Consider the following 20,642-nt stretch of genomic DNA (forward strand, 5'->3'; position numbering starts at 1 on the left):
ATCCCTGTCCTCTTTTCCCAAAACATCAAGTCCTATCCATGCTGAAATTTGTAACAGTTTATAAAAATTATTCTCTATAAAGATTCCATTGTGGTTTCAAATCTCAGTATAGACAGGCTTAAATTAAGTATTTTATGAGCTCATCTAACAAAACTCTGATAGTTATGAAGATAATTATTAAACCACTATTTTAATGATAAAATAAGTATATATGTTTTTTAGCAACATGTTTTGGGCTAATGGTGGTTTTGAAAAAAACCATAGATGGAAGTAACCTCTTGTCTTTTTCAAGCAAGCCACTTGGCATTTAGGGGCCAAATGTTATTTCTAGTACAGTGGTGTAAACTTGGAGTAAATCAGCTGTACTCCAGGGAGAAGAGAACTCTCTCAAGCATTTATTGGGAGTAGCCTGTAAAGAAAACTGGCTGGAGATGGGAGGGACAAGAGAAGAAAAAATATTTTTTTATAATATTATAGTGTAAATTTTGAATATCTCCAGGTCTTTAAGTTGTCAAAACCTTAACGTTCCCAACTTGGACTAAATGTTAAGCAGTTCTTTAGGTTGTCAAAGAAAATTCACAACTCAAAGTACTACATCTTAAGAATAAACTCTAATTAAAATGCTTTAAAAATAGTTAAAATGTTGTAAAACTATAATGTATGTTCCCCCATAAAGTATTGAAGCATTTTTATATTCTACATAATGGTTTTTATATCTTTGGTGCTATCTCACTTGAAAAAATGGTACTTTGATTTTTGTTATTGGACTCTTTTATGTCTTTGATTCTGCATGGTGACTTGTTAAAAGAAAAATATTGGTATAACCACTAATTTTTATTTAAAAAAAATAAGACACAAGCTGTGGTTCTATATAATCTCACTTGTAATGGTAAATTGATGTTATGGAGGTTTTTTTTTTTCTTGCCATGTTTTAGAAAATACTGTTTTGGTAAATTATTTTAATGTCCTCCTTATGAGATAATATTTAGGCCACAACTCTACTGACTTACAAACATACTTAATTTTACATCTCTAAGAAGCCCCATTGCCTTCAATGGGACTAATACACATTCACAAGTCCTTTGCAGGATTGTGGCCTGCGTTTCCTGTAACACAGTTCTCTTTCCCCCCCCCCCCCCCCGCCTTGCTGCCATTTAATTTTTTTACAATTTTTTTGTTCCAAATCATAGTGGAATCTTCAAAATAACAAGGAAATACATGGAAATATACTGATATTCTTGGAAAGTATGGTTAACTACACAATTGTATCAAGTATTGTAGACAGCTTCATTTTTTGCAATCACGATAAGGCAAAGTGGCTAATAAGCAGGCTTGTTTCACACATTACAGGAAAATGCACTTTACTAGGGTTGATACTGTAGGTTTTCTAAGATAATTTTTAAAATCCTTGCTGTTCCTTTGCTATAGTCTTTTTCATTTCTTATAACTCTCTGTTGTTGAGATCTCTGAAATGCTGTTTTGCTAATCATGTATTGGACTGATTTTCCTATCACTTTGTGCACTTTTACACCTCTGTAAGCTTCATCATCCTTTTTAAAAATAAATAAATCATAAATTGGTTTTTAATTTGTAAGTGGAATTTCTGGTAGTGAAGAATGTTGGAATAATAAAACTTGACTCCATTTTTTAGCTTTGTAACAGATACACCAAGGGTATCAACTGTGCAAGCTTCCTACCACTGGCCTCTCAATATGCTTCCTGTCGGAGCTAAAGGATCTATTTGTCTTCAAGGAAATTAGTGCATTAATTAGCCTTGCTTCATACACTGTCTTAGGCTTCTCTGCTGAGACTACCAACTAAAGTGCCACATGTGATGTTTGTAACTTTGCATTTTAATATTTTTAAATTGCCCCAGTGATTTTCAAACCCTTTGTTGCTCTTCTTTCTCCATCCTATTTTTTTTCTTCTTCCTAGTCTCTCTTCTTTCCTCTGCATTTCCTTTCCTGCAGAAACTTGCAGTTCTCAACCCAGTGTCCGTTGCTTCCTCTCTTTCCCTCCATTAAAATGATCAGTGCTTAAATAGATAAGGTTGACTCTGAAGAATCCTCATTTGACTTTAGAGCTGGCACCCTGTCAGAGGGGGCAAGGTGTTCACAGCTGAGTCTTGGTTCAAACTGCCTTAAGACTTGGACAGATGACATTGAATCACTCATAGTCTGTTCACATTATCTCTGCATTAGTGCAGGCTAGAAACCTTTTTTTCTGATGATACCTTAGCTTCTGAATCAACATGTAAGGCAGGCCCCACAAGTACAGCATTGGGGCTATACTTTGGACACCATTGTGATAAAGGTTCATGAACAGGACTGGGTACCTTTCTCCTTCCCATTTGAATGTATTGTTATTTGAGCGATATCTTATCCATCAGTTTACAAGGCTGAGACACTCCATGTTTTGAATTCACTTTCAAAAAGCACTTAAATATGCCAAGCTAACAAAGTGATCAATTAATGGATTGGGGTTTTGGGGAGAGGGAGGAGGAGGGAGTGAAATGCTTTCTTACAGCCTTGGCAGGAGAATTGCATAAGGGTAAGATGGTTACTTTGATACATACAAGAACACTCAGAATAAGACACACAAGGAAGTTGTATATAAACATTGATTCTCTAGGGTATTTATTTATCTCGGGAGAGGAAAACTAGATGAAGAGTACTTTAAGCTAATGTGTTTTTTATTGTGAACTGAAAAGAGAGCTCTGACCTACAGCCTCCAGAGCCAAACACACTGCCTTCCATAAGGACCAGTGTTGACCCATGCTTTGGGCTATTTCTATACTACAGAGCCTATGCCCGCATAGCCTCCTAGTAGAGATGCAGCCATCCACCAACTTTTATTTATTTATTTATTTTTTGCCAGAATAGGAACAAGAGAGAGGAAGTGGGTGTAGTAATATTTTTTTATTAGACCAAATTCTGCTGGTGAGAGACAACTTTCGAGTTTACACAGAGCTCTCTTCCACGAACGACATCACCAGAAACATGCTTCTGATGGCATAGCTGTGTTCTACACTGGGGTTTTTGACACCACACTGCTGCCATAAATCTTAAGTGGAGAACTATGCCTTGTGCTTCCTTCTCCAGTATATCAACTTAGTTGCCTTATATGTGGCCTGTAAACTTTTTGTTACATGTTTGTACAGCATCTAGCATAGTGATTTTTGAATTTTTGTATTGGTGACCCCTTTCACATGGCAAGCCTCTGAGTGTGACCCCTCGTATACATTAAAAAGTCACAATGGAGTCTTGGCCTGCAATGGAGGGGAGTGGGTAGGGTCACTAAATGCTGTGGCAATACATAACAAACATAATTCTGTTTTGCAAATAGTCCCAGTTGTTATGGCTTGTCTGAGTAGCCAGGAACTGTGGGGAGGGGTGTGAAATCTGTCCTCTCACTGCACAGCTTGAGCCCAGTTTGAATCAGGATGGTCCAAACTTTTCAAAGCTGTGGGCTGGATGTTAGTTTTGAGGCACCTCCATGGGCCATATACAGAGAAATGATCTGCTTCTTGGATCTGAAATTATATTTTTAGGATTTAGAAGGATTTAGCCATAAGGCATTAATGGGATTAAGAAGTAATAATAAAAAAAAAAAAAAAAAAAAAAACTAGCTCACCTCTTAATCAGAACTCTAAGGAAAAGATTTTTCTTGCACTAGAATCCCAGTTTCTATCATATTTACAGAGACAGCAGCCAAGTGGTGTTGCTCTCGAGTTTGTTTTGACTTCATGTTTCATTACTGAGAATGTGCTTTTGCAGATGTGCTTTTGAACATTGAACAAAGCTTCAGGACAGAGTCTTTTAAGTTTGGAAACTAATCCTTAGGGACAAGTTTCCAGAAGTTTTCATGCAATTTATTCTTGAGAAGAAAATGAGTCTGTAGTTCACACAGTCAAACTGTTTCAGAGTAGCAGCCGTGTTAGTCTGTATCCGCAAAAAGAACAGGAGTACTTGTGGCACCTTAGAGACTAACAAATTTATTAGAGCATAAGCTTTCGTGGGCTACAACCCACTTCTTCGGATGTGATTGTGTGATTGCTGCTCAGCTGGTACCTTTATCTGATTGCTAAATGTTAGATCTCTCACTCTCAAACTGCTAATCTAGGGTTGAGATACAGGGCCGGCTCCAGGCACCAGGCACCCAAGCTGGTGCTTGGGGCGGCACCTGGAGGGGGGCGGCGGCGCGGTGCTCTGGCCGCCGGGGGGGGGGGGGGGGCCGGGCCCCCCCGGGGGGCGCCGCCCCCCCCCCCCGGGGGGGGGGCGGCCCGCGCCCCCCCCCCCCGGGGCGGCGAAAAAGCCAGAGCCGGCCCTGTTGAGATATGATATAATTTCTGAGAAGCTAGGAAAATCAGCACCCCTGATCTCACGTGAGAGTTCCTTACATGATGGAAAATGGGTGATGTTCTTGGGAAGGGACACACTGAATAGTCTAAGCTTTCTGTGGACTGCGTTAGCATGGTCCACTACAGTAGAAACATTCTGATTTCTACCTTGCAGAACTCATGCCTGTGGATGCTGAGATGTGTATGGGTGGAAAGGCACAGAGGCTTCAGTACTACCTCCTAGATTACTGAAAAGTACTTACTTTTTTTTCAGACATTGTCTTTGAGTTTTGAGGACATGTGATCGTTCATGTCCATTACCCTCCTTGCTACAGTGCAGTGGGGCAGTGACACAATTTCAACATTCTTTGCCATTTCTTCATCCCCAGCTGCATGACCCAGCATGATTACACACCTTTTACCATATCACCATCCCTAAAAGCAGTACTGGGTTTATAATGACTCCTGTGGCTCCATGGAGCTGGGCCCATGCTCAGAAGGGGCCCCGGCCTGCTCCGCTTGCACTGCACCCTGAGACCCCACTGGTTCCCCCCACCCACCATTTGCTCCTCTCGGCCTGACTGCTGGCTGGCCAAGGGCTCCTCTCCTCTCTCTGGCCCCACCCCCTGCTCCTCTCAGACCCTTGGCTGGACCCCAGTGCACCTCTGGCTCTTGGCAGTCTCTGCTTCTCACCACTTGAGGGGCCCCACCTGTCTCCCTGGAGCTGAGCCACTTGGGACTGGTGCAGAAGCCTGGCCAGTCTCAACCAGGTGGAGGGGGAGACAGTGCGGAGGGCTTGTCTGGGCCCCTCCAGGCAAGTGCATCTTGAGGGATCCTGGCTGGGGCAGGTCCTGGCCTGGCTGATCGCGCCATTCCCAAAGGGCCAGAGCGAGTCCCGGCCCTGGGACTGGCCTTGGCCTGGCAGACAGTCACCTCCCAGCAGGGCGGGTGAGTGCGGCCGGGAGATGGGGCTTGGGGGCATAGGCGCCGACTCCTTGGGTGCTCTGCGGCTGCAGCACCCACGGGGAAAAAGTGATGGGTGCTTTGCACCCACCCACAGCTCCCTGCCCCACCCCAGCTCACCTCCGCCTCTGCTCTGCCTCCTCTCCTGAGCGCGCTGCATGCCTGCTTTTCTCCCCTAGCTCCCAGCGCTGGAGGGGGAACGTGGCACGCTCGGGGAAGAGATGGGGCCGGGGCGGGGATTTGGGGAAGGGGTCTAATAGGGGCTGGGAGGGGGCAGAGTTGGGGCAGGGACATTGGGGAAGTGGTTGGAATGGGGGTGGGGCAGGGAAAGGCTGGAGTTGGGGCAGGGCCGGGGGGGCACGAGTACCCACTGGCACTGGGGAAAGTTGGTGCCTGTGCTTGGGGGAGTGGATCAATGGGGAGCCTGGTGGGGCGCTGGACTCTGAAAGGGCACGGAAGATCTGTGTGTTGGTGCACTAGGGAGTGGGGGGGTCTGTGGGGGGTGCTGGGCAGTTGTGTTGGGGCTGTGGGCAGGGGTGGTGTTCTGCAGGGTGCTGTGCATTTGTGGGTGGGTTGGCGGGGTTCTGGCCACAGGGAGTCAGGGAAGTGTTGGAGGGGGGCTGTGTGGTGTGGCACAGGCCCACCCCCGAGGGGAAGGGGCATGGTGGCAGCACAGGGCCGGGCAGGCCACTGTGTGTCTGGCAACTGCCGGTTTGTAAATAGTGCCCTCGCATTGGGCAGAGCGGAGCAGGGCTGCCCTTGCCTCTGGCTGGCCCCTCGCTCTGGGGACTGACCTCACCACGCCATGTTCCATTGCCTCTATGGGGGCCCACAAATATGTTTGGGGCTGGGCCCACAAAAGGTTCAATCGGCCCTGCCTAAAAGCCTTTTTACATTTTACTGGCACAAGGCAGCACCTCTATGATGCAGCGAGACTGAATGCGTGCGAGTGCGAGTGCGCCTGCTGGTTTTGGCAGTATGTTTCTCTGCTATTGAAGTCTGTTTTTCACGTCAACTAGTGCAAGGCTCTCTATTATGCTGCTTGTGTCTTGCAAGGTGGAGGAGCAGGGGGTGAGGTTAGCTAAGACCAGACTCCTCCTCCCCCCTAGCAGTCACTTGCAAACAGACACCACCCTTGCAGCCCGGTGTTACTGACAGCGAACCCACAAAAGCTTATGCTCAAATAAATTTGTTAGTCTCTAAGGTGCCACAAGTACTCCTGTTCTTTTTGCGGATACAGACTAACACAGCTGCTACTCTGAAATCCGAAAGTTATTTTCTGCCTCCCTCGTTTGAAATGCTCTATCCGCCACCTCAACTTTTCTGCACGCTGCAGCCTTGCTGGTGGTGCGCCATGTTTTAATTGACCAGTTTTAAATACTGTCAAGCCCAGGCCACCACCTTCCACAGTAACTTAGCCTCCTGCCGCAGCTGCGGCTTTTGGGAAGCGGGGGAACAGCCCTCCACCCGCGCCTCCCACTTGGACCATCCTGATCCTCCCCTCTCGCTTGCCTCCTCCCCCTCCCTTCGTGGGGGCGGGGCTTCCTAGCTCCCACCCCATCCGGGAACTTCACTGCCTGCTCCGCCCCTTTCAGCTCTGCTGGCCAATAAGAGCCGGTGGGGGCGGGGCTCCGGGGTGTCATGGACGCCTCCGTGCCGCGGTTTTTGCTGTGGGCCCGGTGCTGACCGCCGCGCGCTGCCCTCGCTGTGGGATCGCTGCTCTCCCCGCTCGGCGGCGGCGCGGCCATGGGGACGGTGCACGCGCGGGTGAGGTCCCTGCCGGCCCCGCTGGCGCGCGGGGCCCCGGGGCAGAGGAGGAGCCGCGCCCGCTGGCGCGACCTTCGGGAGCGGGGCCGGGCCTGGCCGGGGGCCTCTGAGCGCGGGAGCAGCGGGGGGAGCCTTGGTCCCCGGGGGCCTCCCAACCGCTTCCCCGCGGGCTGCGGCTTTATCCCGAGCGGAGGCTGCCCCGCCCCGCCTCTAACAACGGGCCTGGGGCGGCTCCCTGTGAGCGTGGGCCTGGGGCGGCGGGGTTCTCCGTTCCCCGCGTGTCAGTGACCGGCTGCGGCAGCAGGGGCCCCTGCCCGGCGTGGAGTCACTGCCCGGTGGGCAGTGGCGGATTAATGACTTTGCCGCCCCAGGCCCCATATGAACGTGTTTTAGTTTTTTTACAAATTCGTTTGAACTAAAATGAATCTAAATATCATTAAAATAATTGAACATTTACAAGTTTTATTATAAATAAAATTACAAGTACAGTGGACCCTCACTGGAACGCGTGTCCGTATAGCGCAATTTTGCTTATAGCGTGGATCTAAAAGCCCATGTTTAAGTGGGGGTCCGGTGCAGTTTAGGATTCTCGCGAGTATATTTACAAAATGGCATCGCACCGTTATTAGTGGTTTCAATACGCATGATGATTGGTAGAATTGCAGCGTTACTGATGCTGCAATTACAAAAATGCTGCTATTATAAATTTGCCGCCTTAGGTGTTGGCCTTGTCAGCGTAGGCGATGCTGCTGCCGGTGGGAGGCAAACTGCGTGGCAGGGGAGTTAACCTGAAATATTTCACATATGCCCCGTGTGGGTCTGCAGCTGGGATGCAAGCCCCTGGGGATGTGGGGCGGGGGGTGTCAGATGCACCAGGAGGGAGGCCCTTTTGCAGAACTGCTGACATTTGGCTGTGCCAGGAGGAGGGAGGGACTGATATGGTGAATAGGCGCCCCCGCCCAGGGTTTGGCTTTGCTCTCCACACTGATTTCCTCAGGAAGGGTTTAACTCTCTGTCCAGGTCCTTTCTTCCTTCTCTGAAGTGCCTGTGATTAGGGTCTGCTGTTGCACACCTTTTGGCTGTTTTCAAAGGACCACCTGTCTTTCTGTAATCTGAAACTGGGAAGTGGTGACATATAATAATAAATCTAAAGGACCGAGATCATAGAAGAATGGGGATGGGGGCTGCAGCTTTTATGCAAAGTGGTTCCCCCTCTCTTCTCCCTCCCCCCCCCACGGCAGTCTTTCATATATTTGCACTGGTGTCCCCAAAACTATAAAAGTCATTAAAATATTTGGCTTTTCTGAATAACATTTGGAAGTTTTAGATAATGTTTTAGATAATGGCATAGAGAGTACACTTGTAAAGTTTGCAGACGATACCAAGCTGGGAGGGGTTGCAGGTGCTTTGGAGAATAGGATTAAAATTCAAAATGATCTGGACAAACTGGAGAAATGGTCTGAAGTAAATAGGATGAAATTCAGTGAGGACTAATGCAAAGTACACCTCTACCTCGATATAACATTGTCCTCGGGAGCCAAAAAATCTTACCGCGTTATAGGTGAAATGGCGTTATATTGAACTTGCTTTGATCCACCGGAGTGCGCAGCCTTGCCCCCCCCCCCGGAGCACTGCTTTACCGCGTTATATCCAAATTCATGTTATATCAGGTCACATTATATCAAGGTAGCGGTGTACTCCATTTAGGAAGGAACAATCAATTGCACACCTACAAAATGGGAAATGACTATCTAGGAAGTAGTACTACAGAAAGGAATCTGGGGGTCATAGTGGAACATAAGCTAAATATGAGTCACCAGTATGACACCGTTACAAAAAAAAGTGAACATTATTTTGGGATCTATTAGCAGGAGTGTTGTAAGCAAGACATGAGAAGTAATTCTTCCGCTCTACTCCGCACTGATTAGGCCTCAACTGGAGTATTGTGTCTTGTTCTGGGCGCCACATTTCAGGAAAGATGTGGACAAATTGGAGAACGTCCAGAGAAGAGTAACAAAAATGATTAAAGGTCTAGAAAACATGACCTATGAGGGAAGATTGAAAAAATGGGGTTTGTTTAGTCTGGAAAAGAGAAGACTGAGAGGGGACATAAGTTTTCAAGTACATAAAAGGTTGTTACAAGGAGGAGGGAGAAAAATGGTTCTTCTTAACCTCTGAGGTTTGGACAAGAGGCAGTGGGCTTAAATTGCAGCAAGAGAGGTTTAGGTGTCGGAGAAAATCCCCTTCAAATCCCTGTCAGTTCTTTCTCTACTTCCACATAGGTTTAACATTAGGAAAAACATCCTAACTGTCAGGGTGGTTAAGCACTGGAATAAATTGCCTAGGAGGTTGTGGAATCTCTGTCCTTGGAGATTTTTAAGAACAGGTTGGACAAACACCTGTCAGGGGTGGTCTAGATAATACTTAGTCTTGCCATGAGTGCAATGACCTCTCGAGGCCCCCTTCAGTTCTATGATTCTAAGTCAAGAAACTCGGAGTTAACGTACCATACCTAGATTCAAGTTGCCTAATATGCACAAAAACAGAGTCGTCGGCTTACATATTGCATAAGTCATAGAATAGTATAATTTCAGCATATGTTGCCTTAGCTTGTATTTTTCGTTCTGGTTCCAGAACCCCAACGTAATAATCAGTGAAATGAAAAGATGGTAAATTTTAAATTGATAAAGGCATGTCTTTTCACACAATATGTAATTAGACAGTGGAATTTATTGTTACAGGAAGTTACTGAGACCAAGAACTTAGTAAGATTCTAAAAATGATTGGACATTTATATGGATATCAAGAATATCCAGAGTTGTCATAATTAATTATACAATTTTTGAAGGTTGTATTAAGCCTCATACTTCAGGGTTTAAGCAAATCTCTGGTAGAGATCAGAATAAGACCTAAGGTGGGGGGCAGATTATCCCACATCTCCCTACTGCAGTCTTCTGAAACCTCCCTCTGACTCAATTGGTACTGGTTGTTGTTAGAGACAGGATACTGAACTAGTTGGACCTTGGGTCTGGTGCAGTATGCCATTTCCTATGTTGCAAAAGAATAGCTTCTCCCTGAAGCGATGCAGTGTATACTCTACTGGTGACTTTGCCGTAGAGATTGTTGCTGAAGTCTGATAGCAGCAGTAGTGTAAGAGGATACTCCATGACTTTGTGAAGTTTTTATTGTTCTTATTTCATAATTCTGTAAGCTATAGCAAACAAACCCATTTTTAGTTGGAAAACTGAATGAACTGACTTACCTTTTCATCTCAAAAGCAGACTCCAACATTGATGAGTCATGTTCTTAGAATGATGTTTGGAGGACTGGTGATAGGAAGAAAACCTTGTGTTCGCAAATCTAAAAAGATTTAAGCCACACAACAAAGTAACATGCTGAAAAACCTGTGTTTCTCTGGACATTTGGCACCTAAACCAAATGTTCTGATATCTTTAATTTTGCTTATCACTTCACATTGTGAAAGTATGCCTTAAAAATAAGACAACTGACTGAAGTGTAGATGCCTATTAAAAATTGAATTATACAAGTATTTTTGAAGGGCTGGTAAATAATATCAGAAAAGTTAAATATTTGAAATTTTACAAAGGAAAGGAACTTGTTCTCCTGCAAAACCGTATAGAGATAAAGAAACATACTGTACTTTCTAAGCAGACATAACTTACTGTATATCGTATCTTACTAAAGAAAACACTCTCAACATGGAAATTATTCAATCTATAGTAAAACTTTCAGCAAATATATACTGTACAAATACATAAATGTGATGCCCAGTATTTTCTCTCTTCTATTTATGGTACACCTCTATCCCGATATAATGCGACCCAATATAACACGAATTCTGATATAACACGGTAAAGCAGTGCTCTGGGGGGGGCAGGGCTGCGCAGTCCAGCGGATCAAAGCAAGATCGATATAACGCGGTTTCACCTATAATGTGGTAAGATATTTTGGCTCCCGAGGACAGCGTTATATCGAGGTAGAGGTGTATTGTCATTCCTTATAATGTGATGGGCAGAATGTTGAGAATTTTCCTCACAAGAAAAAACTCTTAGATGTGGTACAAAATGTTTAATTTCTTAAATACACAAAATAATCTGTATTTTCTATGTATTTTATTCAGAGTCTGGAGCCTCTTCCAGTGAGTGGGTCTGACTTTGGTGCTTTAGGAGATGAACCTGAACTAGTTGAAGTTGAACCTGAAGCCAAGCAGGAAGTCCTTGAAAACAAAGATGTGAGTTCCTAATCAATGGGTGTGAATGTGATTTTTGTTTTTGTTTTTATTTAAATCTTTTATTTGTAGGGAATATCCCAAACCAGTATTTGAGATATAAAAGAAGAGAATGAATCCAGTAATGTCTGGCTTCCTTTGTTATTACCATATATACTTGATCATAAGCTGGTTCATTTATAAGCTGACCACCCCCTCACCGCCCCAAGATGGATAAGTAAAAATGGAAATTTTTTATGACCCATTCATAAGCCGACCCTATAATTCAGGGGTCAGCAAACTTTGGCCCCCCGGGCTATCATGGTGGGCCGAGATGGTTTGTTTACCTTAAGCATCTGCAGGCACAGAGGTAAACCTAAGTAAACAAAGTGTGCCAACTGCTTACCCTGATGGGCCGGGACAGCAACTGGTGGGGAAATGTTTTTTGGGGGGGGAGAAGCTGGGGGTCAGGGGAGTGACCACCCTCCACATGACCCCACCCCTAGCCCAGGTCCCCCACACTCTCCCCATCCTATCCCTTCCCACCTTATCTGGGGAGGGCCAGGGGAGGATGTCTCTGTCCTGGCTGGAGCTGCTCCGGCAGGCTGGGCGGTGCAGCCGCAGCCTACTCCGGCAGGACAGACCAGTCGGCGTGGCCTCAGCATGTTCCAGCGGGCTGGGCCGGGTGTCATGGCCGCAGTGTACGCCGGCGGGCCGGCTGGCGTGGCCACAGCCTGCTCTGGGGGATGGGGCCGATTGGCACAGCTGCAGCCTGCCAGCCCCGGAGCTGCAGCTGCTTCGGAGGCTGCGGGGAGAGCAGCGTGGCCAGAAGCTGAGAGACTTTGGCCCCGCCTCTTCCCTTCTGTCTCTGCTGGCTGTGCTGCCTCTCCTTGCTCCCTCTGTTGGGGGGGAGGGGCTGTGTCCCACCTCTCCCTCTCTATACGCGCTCATAAGCCGACCCCCTTCTCTGGTGCTTCCCGTTTTTAATAAAAAAAAAAAATTCGGCTTATGAACAAGTATATATGGTGATTTAAATCAGTGATTTAAATAGGCAAACAGTGATTAAAGTGATTTAAATAATAGATTTTAATCATGTTTTGCATTTGTACTTTTTAGTTCTTTTCCTAATAAAAAGTTGATTCTTATTGGTTGATAACTATTAAAACATGCTGAATTGCAACTAAATATAGCTTTCATACTGAATTTGGTGCTGCTTTTTGCTAACCAGGAGGCTGCACTGTCTGTACACATTTATTTAAACAATTATATAACTTAACTTACATTTATTCAGATTCTTAACTTTTATATTGTATTATGTTAAAATGTTGAATTATGCATTTCTTATTTACTAGATGGTTAATTTTTCACTTGTGATTTTTGTCAAGCTCTATTTAGATGGAAATTCAATTAAATGCACAAACAGATTTTTTTTTTAAATAAAAGTGCTTGTTACATAAGAAATGTATCAAAGTTTAGCAAAACATATTTTACATTTAAAACTCATATATTAAACAAAATATTATTGTAAGGCTAAGATTTTGTCATGGATATTTCCAGTAAAAGTCACGGACAGGTCACAGGCAATAAAGAAAAATTCACAGAAGCCATGACCTGTCCGTGACTTTTACTAAAAATATCTGTGACAAAATGGGGATCTGCAGGTCCCCACACCGCCTACAGCAAGGCAGCTGTGCAGCAGCTCTGGGGGCCCTCACTGTGGGTTGGGTGTCGGAGCCCCAGGGTCCCCCACCGCCCATGGCTGGAAGCAGCGGGGGGCTGCAGGGTACCCTTGCCACCTGAAGCTCTCGGGGTCTGCCCACAGGGGCCAGGAGCTACGGGGTGCCCCTGGAGCTCAGGGATTCCCCCGCGGGGGCCAGGAGCTGCGGGGTGCCCCCGCTGTCTGCCGCTCCAGGTTCCCCTGCTGCCTGTGGGGGTTCCCCCGCTGTGGCCCGGAGCTTGGTGGTTCCCCCGCTGTCTGCATCTTCAGGGCTGCTGCCTCAGCCAGGAACTCAGGGGTTCCTTGGAACTCCGGGGGCCTCCAGAGGCAGCAGGGGTACCCTGCAGTTCCCTCCCGCTGCGGGCAGCAGGGGACCCTGCAGCTCCTGACCCCTGCAGGCTGAAGTCATGGAATCCGTGACTTCCGTGATCTCTGTGACTAAATCATAGCCTTAATTATCTGTAGTTAGTGAATTGAACTAATTGTTTCTGGCAACCATGTTCTTCAAGATTTTGGAACTAGTAGATTTCATCCTCTCACACCTAGCTTTATTCATAGATTGGATGAGGAAAACCAGCTTTCCTTCTTTTTCAGCTCCCAGTTGGTTTCTTATCTTTGAATGAACTAGTTGTTCAACTGAACTAGTTGAATAAACTGAAATGAAAAAAATATTCTCTCCACATGCAGTAGAGGCTACTGTGGTCAAAAGTTGATTCAGCACATCAATAAACTCTGGTTCCAGGTACTTAGCCAGTGACATCCAGCAGTTCAGTGTCTGACTTTCTTTAAAATTTAACAAGCAAATCTACTGTTTATTTTAAGGCGTTAACAAGGTTTGGAGGTGTTAGATTTTTATTGGTAAATGTTGGTGAACATCGATTTCACCATACACACACACACCAACAAGAAATATTTCCATCAGTGATGATAAATGTGCAGATAGGCATAGTAAGAAAAATGTTGCTTGGGAACTTAATAGAGTTTGATTTAAGGATATTTACTTTGTATATATCGATGTGATGTTGACAATTTGTGTTTGAACAGTTAGAAAACTTTAACTTTTTAGAATCTCCGCATCTACTGTCATTAAATAATTGTCTTGCCCTCCATAATTTCCTGCAACCATAAGCATTTAAATTGACAAAAATATTTAAAAAACTTAAAAATAAACAAGATACTATCCACTGAAATTATTTTAAAAAAATCGAATTCTGCCAAGGCTAGCCTTAACATAGCTTGTCAGTTTCATACTTAATTTTAAATAGGTTTATTTAAAAAAACCTGTTCAATTTAAATAAAATCCAATTAAAATAAAAAGATAATCATTTTTTATCAGCCCCGTTTTTCCTACAAAAGATGTTGTTAAATACATTTAATATGTTTAACAATACAGCAAAGAAGAGACATCTCATAATGCTCTCATTTTTAAAAATGTTTCCTTTTCTTGACTTTGTTCATAGTCACTCCCACTGGAAGCTTGGTAATGAAATCTCTTTCCTTAATAAAAAAAAGTTTTAATTCCATTACATGTGCACACCAATTTATTATTGTCGCGTTGCTAGTGATGGTAGGTTGCAACTATCTTCTATTTTATTAGAAAAAGGAGCATCTAATCATTTGGGAGGTTGTTTTTGTTTTTGGGGTTGGGTTTTTTTTTGTTTTGGTTTTTTTGGCGGTGAGTAATAAGTCCCAAAGTTATGTGTACTGAAAAGGTTGGAGAAAATAAGGCAGATTTAATCAATATAGTGCATTAGATAAACTAGCTACAGTACTTTGCTATATAGACAAACAAGAATTTGAGTTAAAAAAAAAAATCATTTAGTATTTTGTAGTATTGTAGACCTTGCTATGTGTTTTAGTTTATAATGTTCAGATGGTAATGGAATGTTTAATGTTTACTCAAGTATTTGAGACTTATTTTTGACTGTATAGTTAAACTCTGCTTATGTGTAAATGGTGAAGGAAATACACAGAGAACTATATGTTTAGGTCTTGTGTTCAAGATCATATAGTTTTAGCCAATGACTGACTTGTTCATAAAGATCTGTGACTAAAATCCTAGTAGCTATGGACTCTTAGTGTCTTTTCCTGTAATTAGTTCTTGATTTCGAGTTAGGAAACCTGTTTTTCAACATAATTCTTGTTAATGGAAATAATTAACTACAATCCAGGATTGATGATTGTATTGCTCCCTGATATAATAAATTTATACTAATTCACAAGTGAATCCTATATTCTTGTACCTTCAGTCAGACTACAGTATTATTTGTGTCTAGGTGGTTTTAATTTTGTGTTGTTAATAGTCATCTTATGTTTAGGTGGTGGTCCAACATGTACACTTTGATGGACTTGGAAGGACTAAAGATGACATTATCATGTACGAAATTGGTGACCTTTTCAAGGCTAAAAACCTCATTGATGTAAGTATTGTAGTGAGTAGCATCTGCTCTGCAAAACACTCCAGACTTGAAAAATTTACCAAGCACTTACAGGTACTAATTAGATGAGTAAACCTACAAGCCAAAAGTAGTTTAAAAAAAAAAAAAAAATAGGCGATAGTTAGGAGTATCCCATCAGCCCAGCTTCTTGTCACTTGTGCTACTAGTCTGCAATGTCTTTGCTACCACTGATGATTCCCAAGAAAGAAAAACCCAGTATGACTTTCAGATCAGGTTAAGTGTGCAGAACTGATTGAAAAATTATTTTGTTTTCTTATAAATTGAGATGATACAAGGGGTGCGCAAACTTTTTGGCCCAAGGGCTACATCTGGGAATAGAAATTGTGTGATGGGCCATGAATGCTCACAAAATTGGGGTTGGGGTGCAGGAGGGGGTGTGGGCTCTAGGGTGGGACCAGAAATGAGGAGTTCAGGGTGCAGGAGGGGGCTCTGGGCTGGAGCAGGGGGGTGAGGTGCGGGGGGAGGGCTCTGGGGATGTGGAGTTTGGGGTATTGGAGGGTGCTCTGGGCTGGGACTGAGGGGTTTGGAGGGCAGGAGGGGGATCAGGGCTGGGGCGGGGGTTTGGGGCGTGGGGAGAGGCTCAGGGGTGCAGGCTACCTCAGGTGGCTCCTGGAAGCAGTGGCCATGTCCCTTCTCTGTTGGAGCACTGGAGGGGGCCATTGGAGCACATAGGAGCCGGAGGGGGCCATGCCGCTGCTTCCAGGAGCCGCGTGGAGCCGCCCACAACCCTGCTCCCCAGCTGGAGTGGGGCAAACCCCAGAGCCTGCTCCCCAGTGGAACCTCGAGGGCCAGCTTAAAACTGCTGGCGGGCCGGATTTGGCCTGCGGGCCATAGTTTGCCCACCCCTGCCATACACAGAATACCATGATGTTTTTTCAGTCCCTTTTCAGAGTGGAATCACACTTTATTATGTACTTATGTTATGTAGTTGTATTCAGTTCTTTAAAAAGAAAAGACATCAGCTATCAGAGTTAGCACTTTGGTGGCATTGTCAGCTGGGATTGAAGTCTGAATCCATATGGATATTCTCTCACTCTTGAGTAGACGTCTGTCTAGAATAAGGTTGGCAGGACAATGTGGGGAAGCTGTCATTGCTGCTGCACACCTTTATATTGCTAGAGTTCTGCTGAGGTAATTCCTTTTTTTTGCACCAGCTTCTGTTGGTGAAAGAGGCAAGCTTTCGAGTGTACACAGCTTTTCTTCAGGTCCTGTAAGCTCGAAAGCTTGTCTCAGTCACCAAGAGAATTAGTCCAATAAAAGATATTACATCACCCACCTGGTGTCTCTAATATCCTGGGACCGACACTGCTACAACATTGTATGTAACGGTCCTGCTGATCAGTTTCCTTTTGTAGAAAAGCCCTCATTTGTTCTTTATATCTAGCTCCTTCTGTAAGTACTCAATTCAATAATTAACACATGAAAGATTTTTATCTACACTTTTGAGTTTGTTAATGTATAGTCAGTTGATAAACATAAGGAATCCAAATGAGACATTAAGATCTTAGTTTGTCAACTCTGATATGGTTCAGAAGGGTTTTTTCCTTTTTTAAAATTTTTTTAAAGAAAATTGATATGCAAGGATGTTTCAGTATTATAAAGCTGCAAGTTAACAAAACTGGCAAATTGAGGTGGATGCTCTGTTTAACTTATCTTCTTGCATCTGGGTATTGAAGTAGATTCTGAATCGATTTATGTTGTAATGTATATAGAAGCCCTTCAAAATCTATGAATGACGTGTGAATCTCCTTGTGTTATTTAGCCATTGTACCAGTGATTCCTTAGTAAGGTGCAATCCAAATTTCTTCTCTCATTCTATAGGTAATGAGAAAATCACATGAAGCTCGTGAAAAGTTGCTCCGTCTAGGAATTTTTAGGCAGGTGGAAGTTCTGATTGATACATGTCAAGGTAAGAATTGGATTCTATTCCTCCTTGTGGCCCAGAGTTCCTGTAAAATGCCAGGCAAATCACTTAAACCAGGATCTTCACAGGTGGTCATTAATTATGTGTTCCTCATTTTCTGACTGCCTATTGTGAAACACCTGGGGCCAGATTTGCCAAAGTGTTTAGCGTTCACAACTGCAGCTGAAATGGGTGGAACAGTGATTTGAACATATAAAGGGCTGTACTCTGAAAAATCAGGCCCTAGATTTCTCAAGTAGGGCATCCAAAATTAGTGAACACTTGACAGTTTTGTCCTTTATCTCTGTACCGCAGTTCTCCAGATAATGAAGATATTAGTACCACTTAATGTCATGGACAGATTGTGAAGATGCATATATTCATGCTTGAAGTATTCTGATATAGTGAACCCCATTAGAAATGCCTATGAGAAAATTAATAATTTTGTATTTAGTGCAGGTTTTGGTGTGTTTGTGTCCACACATTGAACGAGAGTGCTAATAAGAAATAATGAGCAACTACTTTTTCATTGAAGAAGGCAGGGGTTCTCTGGAAAATATAGTATGTGATCATGTAATTAAAGGCAGTATCATAATTCATATGCAGAAGGGGGGGCTGAATTAAGATTGCACAGGCAATTTCTTAACTGTCGAGTGCTTGATTTTGCAACTGTAACATTTTTTTTTACCATAGATTTTTTTTTTGTAAATATGCATGCTGTCTGACTGACTTGTCTGATACAGTATCAGTTTTGCATTGTTTTCAGTTACTCTCCTTAACATCACTTCAAAATGTCCAGTAAAGAGTTGTATTATGTCATTTTAATATCAACTTTTATTTTGAATTGATCAAATTTGTTAACATGACCATGGGAAAAAAAAGATCTTTAAATTACCATGTGTCAACATCTTCTGTTTTATAGCTTGTATCTGATCTACAGAACTGTACATACAAGTTCATCTCTTTGAAATCAATGTTTTACTTTCCTCTTTCAAAGCTAACTTTCATTCATAGTTCTGATAAGGTATCATAAATCCATAATTTAGCCTTTTTTGTATTTGTATACACCATCTAGCTCCTTGAAAGTCTGTATGCTAATGACTTTTCTAATTTGAAGGACACTATTGTTTTATCCAGTTTCAAACTATGAAACAGTTTGACAAAAACACTTGCCATTGGGGAGGAGACAGCTTTCCATGGGTGAGCCTCCTACTTACCATCCGATGTTGTAGTAGTTAGGTTTATTTTTAAAGTTTCCAAGCCTTAGGGTAAACTAAGACAACTTACCAAATATGACAGATGCAGAGGTGCCTACCTTAGATTGCAGACAGCTTTACATGAGAGAGATGTGAACTGCCGAAGGCCAGAATCCTTGCCTCTATGGTAGGAAGGAATCTTTCTCTTCTACATTTGTCTCCAAGTTACACTTAAGCAGTAGCTTGCACTGCCACACACATGTAATGTGCTAAATGAATCCATTTCTATCTGGATCCACATTTCCAAATCTGTTACATAGCAGCATGCTGGGAGCTCACATGGTGCTAAGAGCCTTGGTGCACAGATGGGGTGTACATAGCCTACCTGCATGGGATACACACTAGTTCTACAAAAAGAGTTTTGCAAGTACATGGTTATAGATAGGGCTCTACCAAATTTATTAAAAACGTGTCACGGACCGTGAAATCTGGTCTCCCAGCGAGCAGCTGCTGCTCTCTGGCTGCCCAGCTCCGACAGCAACGCTGCCACCAGCAGCAGCGCAGAAATAAGGATAGTAGTATTGCAACACCCCCTACAATAAACTTGAGACACCCCGCCCCACCTCCTCCCCCCAAACTCCTTTTTGGATCAGGACCCATACAGTTACAACACTGTGAAACTTGAGATTTAAATATCTGAAATCATGAAATTTACGATTTTTTAAAATCCTATGACTGTGAAATTGACCAAAATGGACTGTGAATTTGGTAGGGCCATAGTTATAGAGTCAGGGTCTAGTATTCATCCTAGAGACGTGTGAACTACCACCATCAATCACAAAGGGGGTGTTAACTTTGAAACTTCCCTCTGTTACCCCTTCAAAATTGTTATATGCCTGAAACTTCAGGAAAGCTATAGCTATTTGCCCACCCAACACTAACAGCAAATAGGATAAATCCAATGACACAATTGTGTCTTTGTATAATCTTTTAAAGCTAGACTTCAGTTTTCAACCTTTAGTTGAAGAGTTTGTGTTTTAATGCAGGGTGTTCTCATCCCATATGAAAGAACTAAAGGTAAAATAAAGTTGTTTAAGAATACTGAGTATTTCTATATATTTTGAAAATGCAATATAAGAAGTAGTATTGTCACTAAACTAACTTCTGGCCCAAACTAGATAGATTGTAGGATGAAAGTGTAGGACTGGAGGTGAAAGGTTAGGATTATAACCATCTAATGAGCTATTAGTTATTGCTCTAATAACTAGATTCATACAGTCAGATAGCTGGGTGGCGTAAGTGAAATGGTATGGTTGTGATGGTGTTAATGGACAAGTGTCCATATAATAGTTTTTTTCACATTGTAAGTGGTTGCCCTCAATCAGTAGCAACCCCTGAAATTAGTTTGGGATGTTGAAAGGGTCCCTCGCTTCTAGCAACCACAGTTGATCACCATTTTAGTTCTCTTGCGGTCAGCATCATGTCCAAGCTCTCCAACCAGGTCACCTTTCAGTACAGTCCCCTTCCAGGATAACCAAAAGAAAATAAGTCCAAATGAAAACCCAAAATCCTAATGGCCACATAGCAGGCCTGAAGTCCTTGTCCCTTTCCAGAGACTTACACCATCCCTCTTGCAAAGTTGTAATAGGAGATGCCAGGCTCACCTTCTCTGGTTCCAGCCCAGGGCCCTTGTAATAAGAAGTGAGGGTCTGTTTCTTATGATTCTTCCCTGATCTCCTGAGCTGTTTCCTACCTTTGCCTGCATGCAGGTGTCTGCTATGGAGCTGCACCCTCTAGTCCTCTCTCCTTGAAGTTTCATCTGACTGTGTAGCTTTTACAAGTCTCTATTTAAGGCATTTTCTCAGGGTGTCACTTAGCTTGTCTGCCAGGTGCCTGGAACCCTATCACCCCTGCTGCCCTCTCCCTTCAGGGTCAGTCCTGGGGTATCAGCCCCCTACTGCAGCTCTGCTGTCTCAGTCCTCTTCTATTGGCTCTGCAGTCCTTCCTTTATAGGTGTTGCTCAGCTTGGTTCTCCCTAATTGGGTCTAATCCTTAATTACTTGTGGCCCC

General features: G+C 43.7%; 1 protein-coding gene across 1 annotated transcript in view; it reads left to right on the forward strand.

Annotated features, from left to right (window-relative positions):
* Window positions 1-6,929: 6,929 nt before the first annotated feature.
* Window positions 6,930-20,642, forward strand: part of SAMM50 (SAMM50 sorting and assembly machinery component) — a 38,025-nt gene continuing 24,312 nt past the window's right edge. Inside the window, exons 1-4 of the mRNA XM_026652258.1 lie at window positions 6,930-7,069; window positions 11,211-11,321; window positions 15,333-15,434; window positions 17,295-17,382. Coding sequence (XP_026508043.1) covers window positions 7,049-7,069; window positions 11,211-11,321; window positions 15,333-15,434; window positions 17,295-17,382 — 322 coding nt within the window. The 5' untranslated portion in view covers window positions 6,930-7,048. The remainder of the gene's footprint in view (window positions 7,070-11,210; window positions 11,322-15,332; window positions 15,435-17,294; window positions 17,383-20,642) is intronic.

This window comes from Terrapene carolina, unplaced genomic scaffold (assembly GCF_002925995.2).
Source record: "Terrapene carolina triunguis isolate 2854851 unplaced genomic scaffold, T_m_triunguis-2.0 Scaffold112, whole genome shotgun sequence".
NCBI classification, from domain to species: domain Eukaryota; kingdom Metazoa; phylum Chordata; order Testudines; family Emydidae; genus Terrapene; species Terrapene triunguis.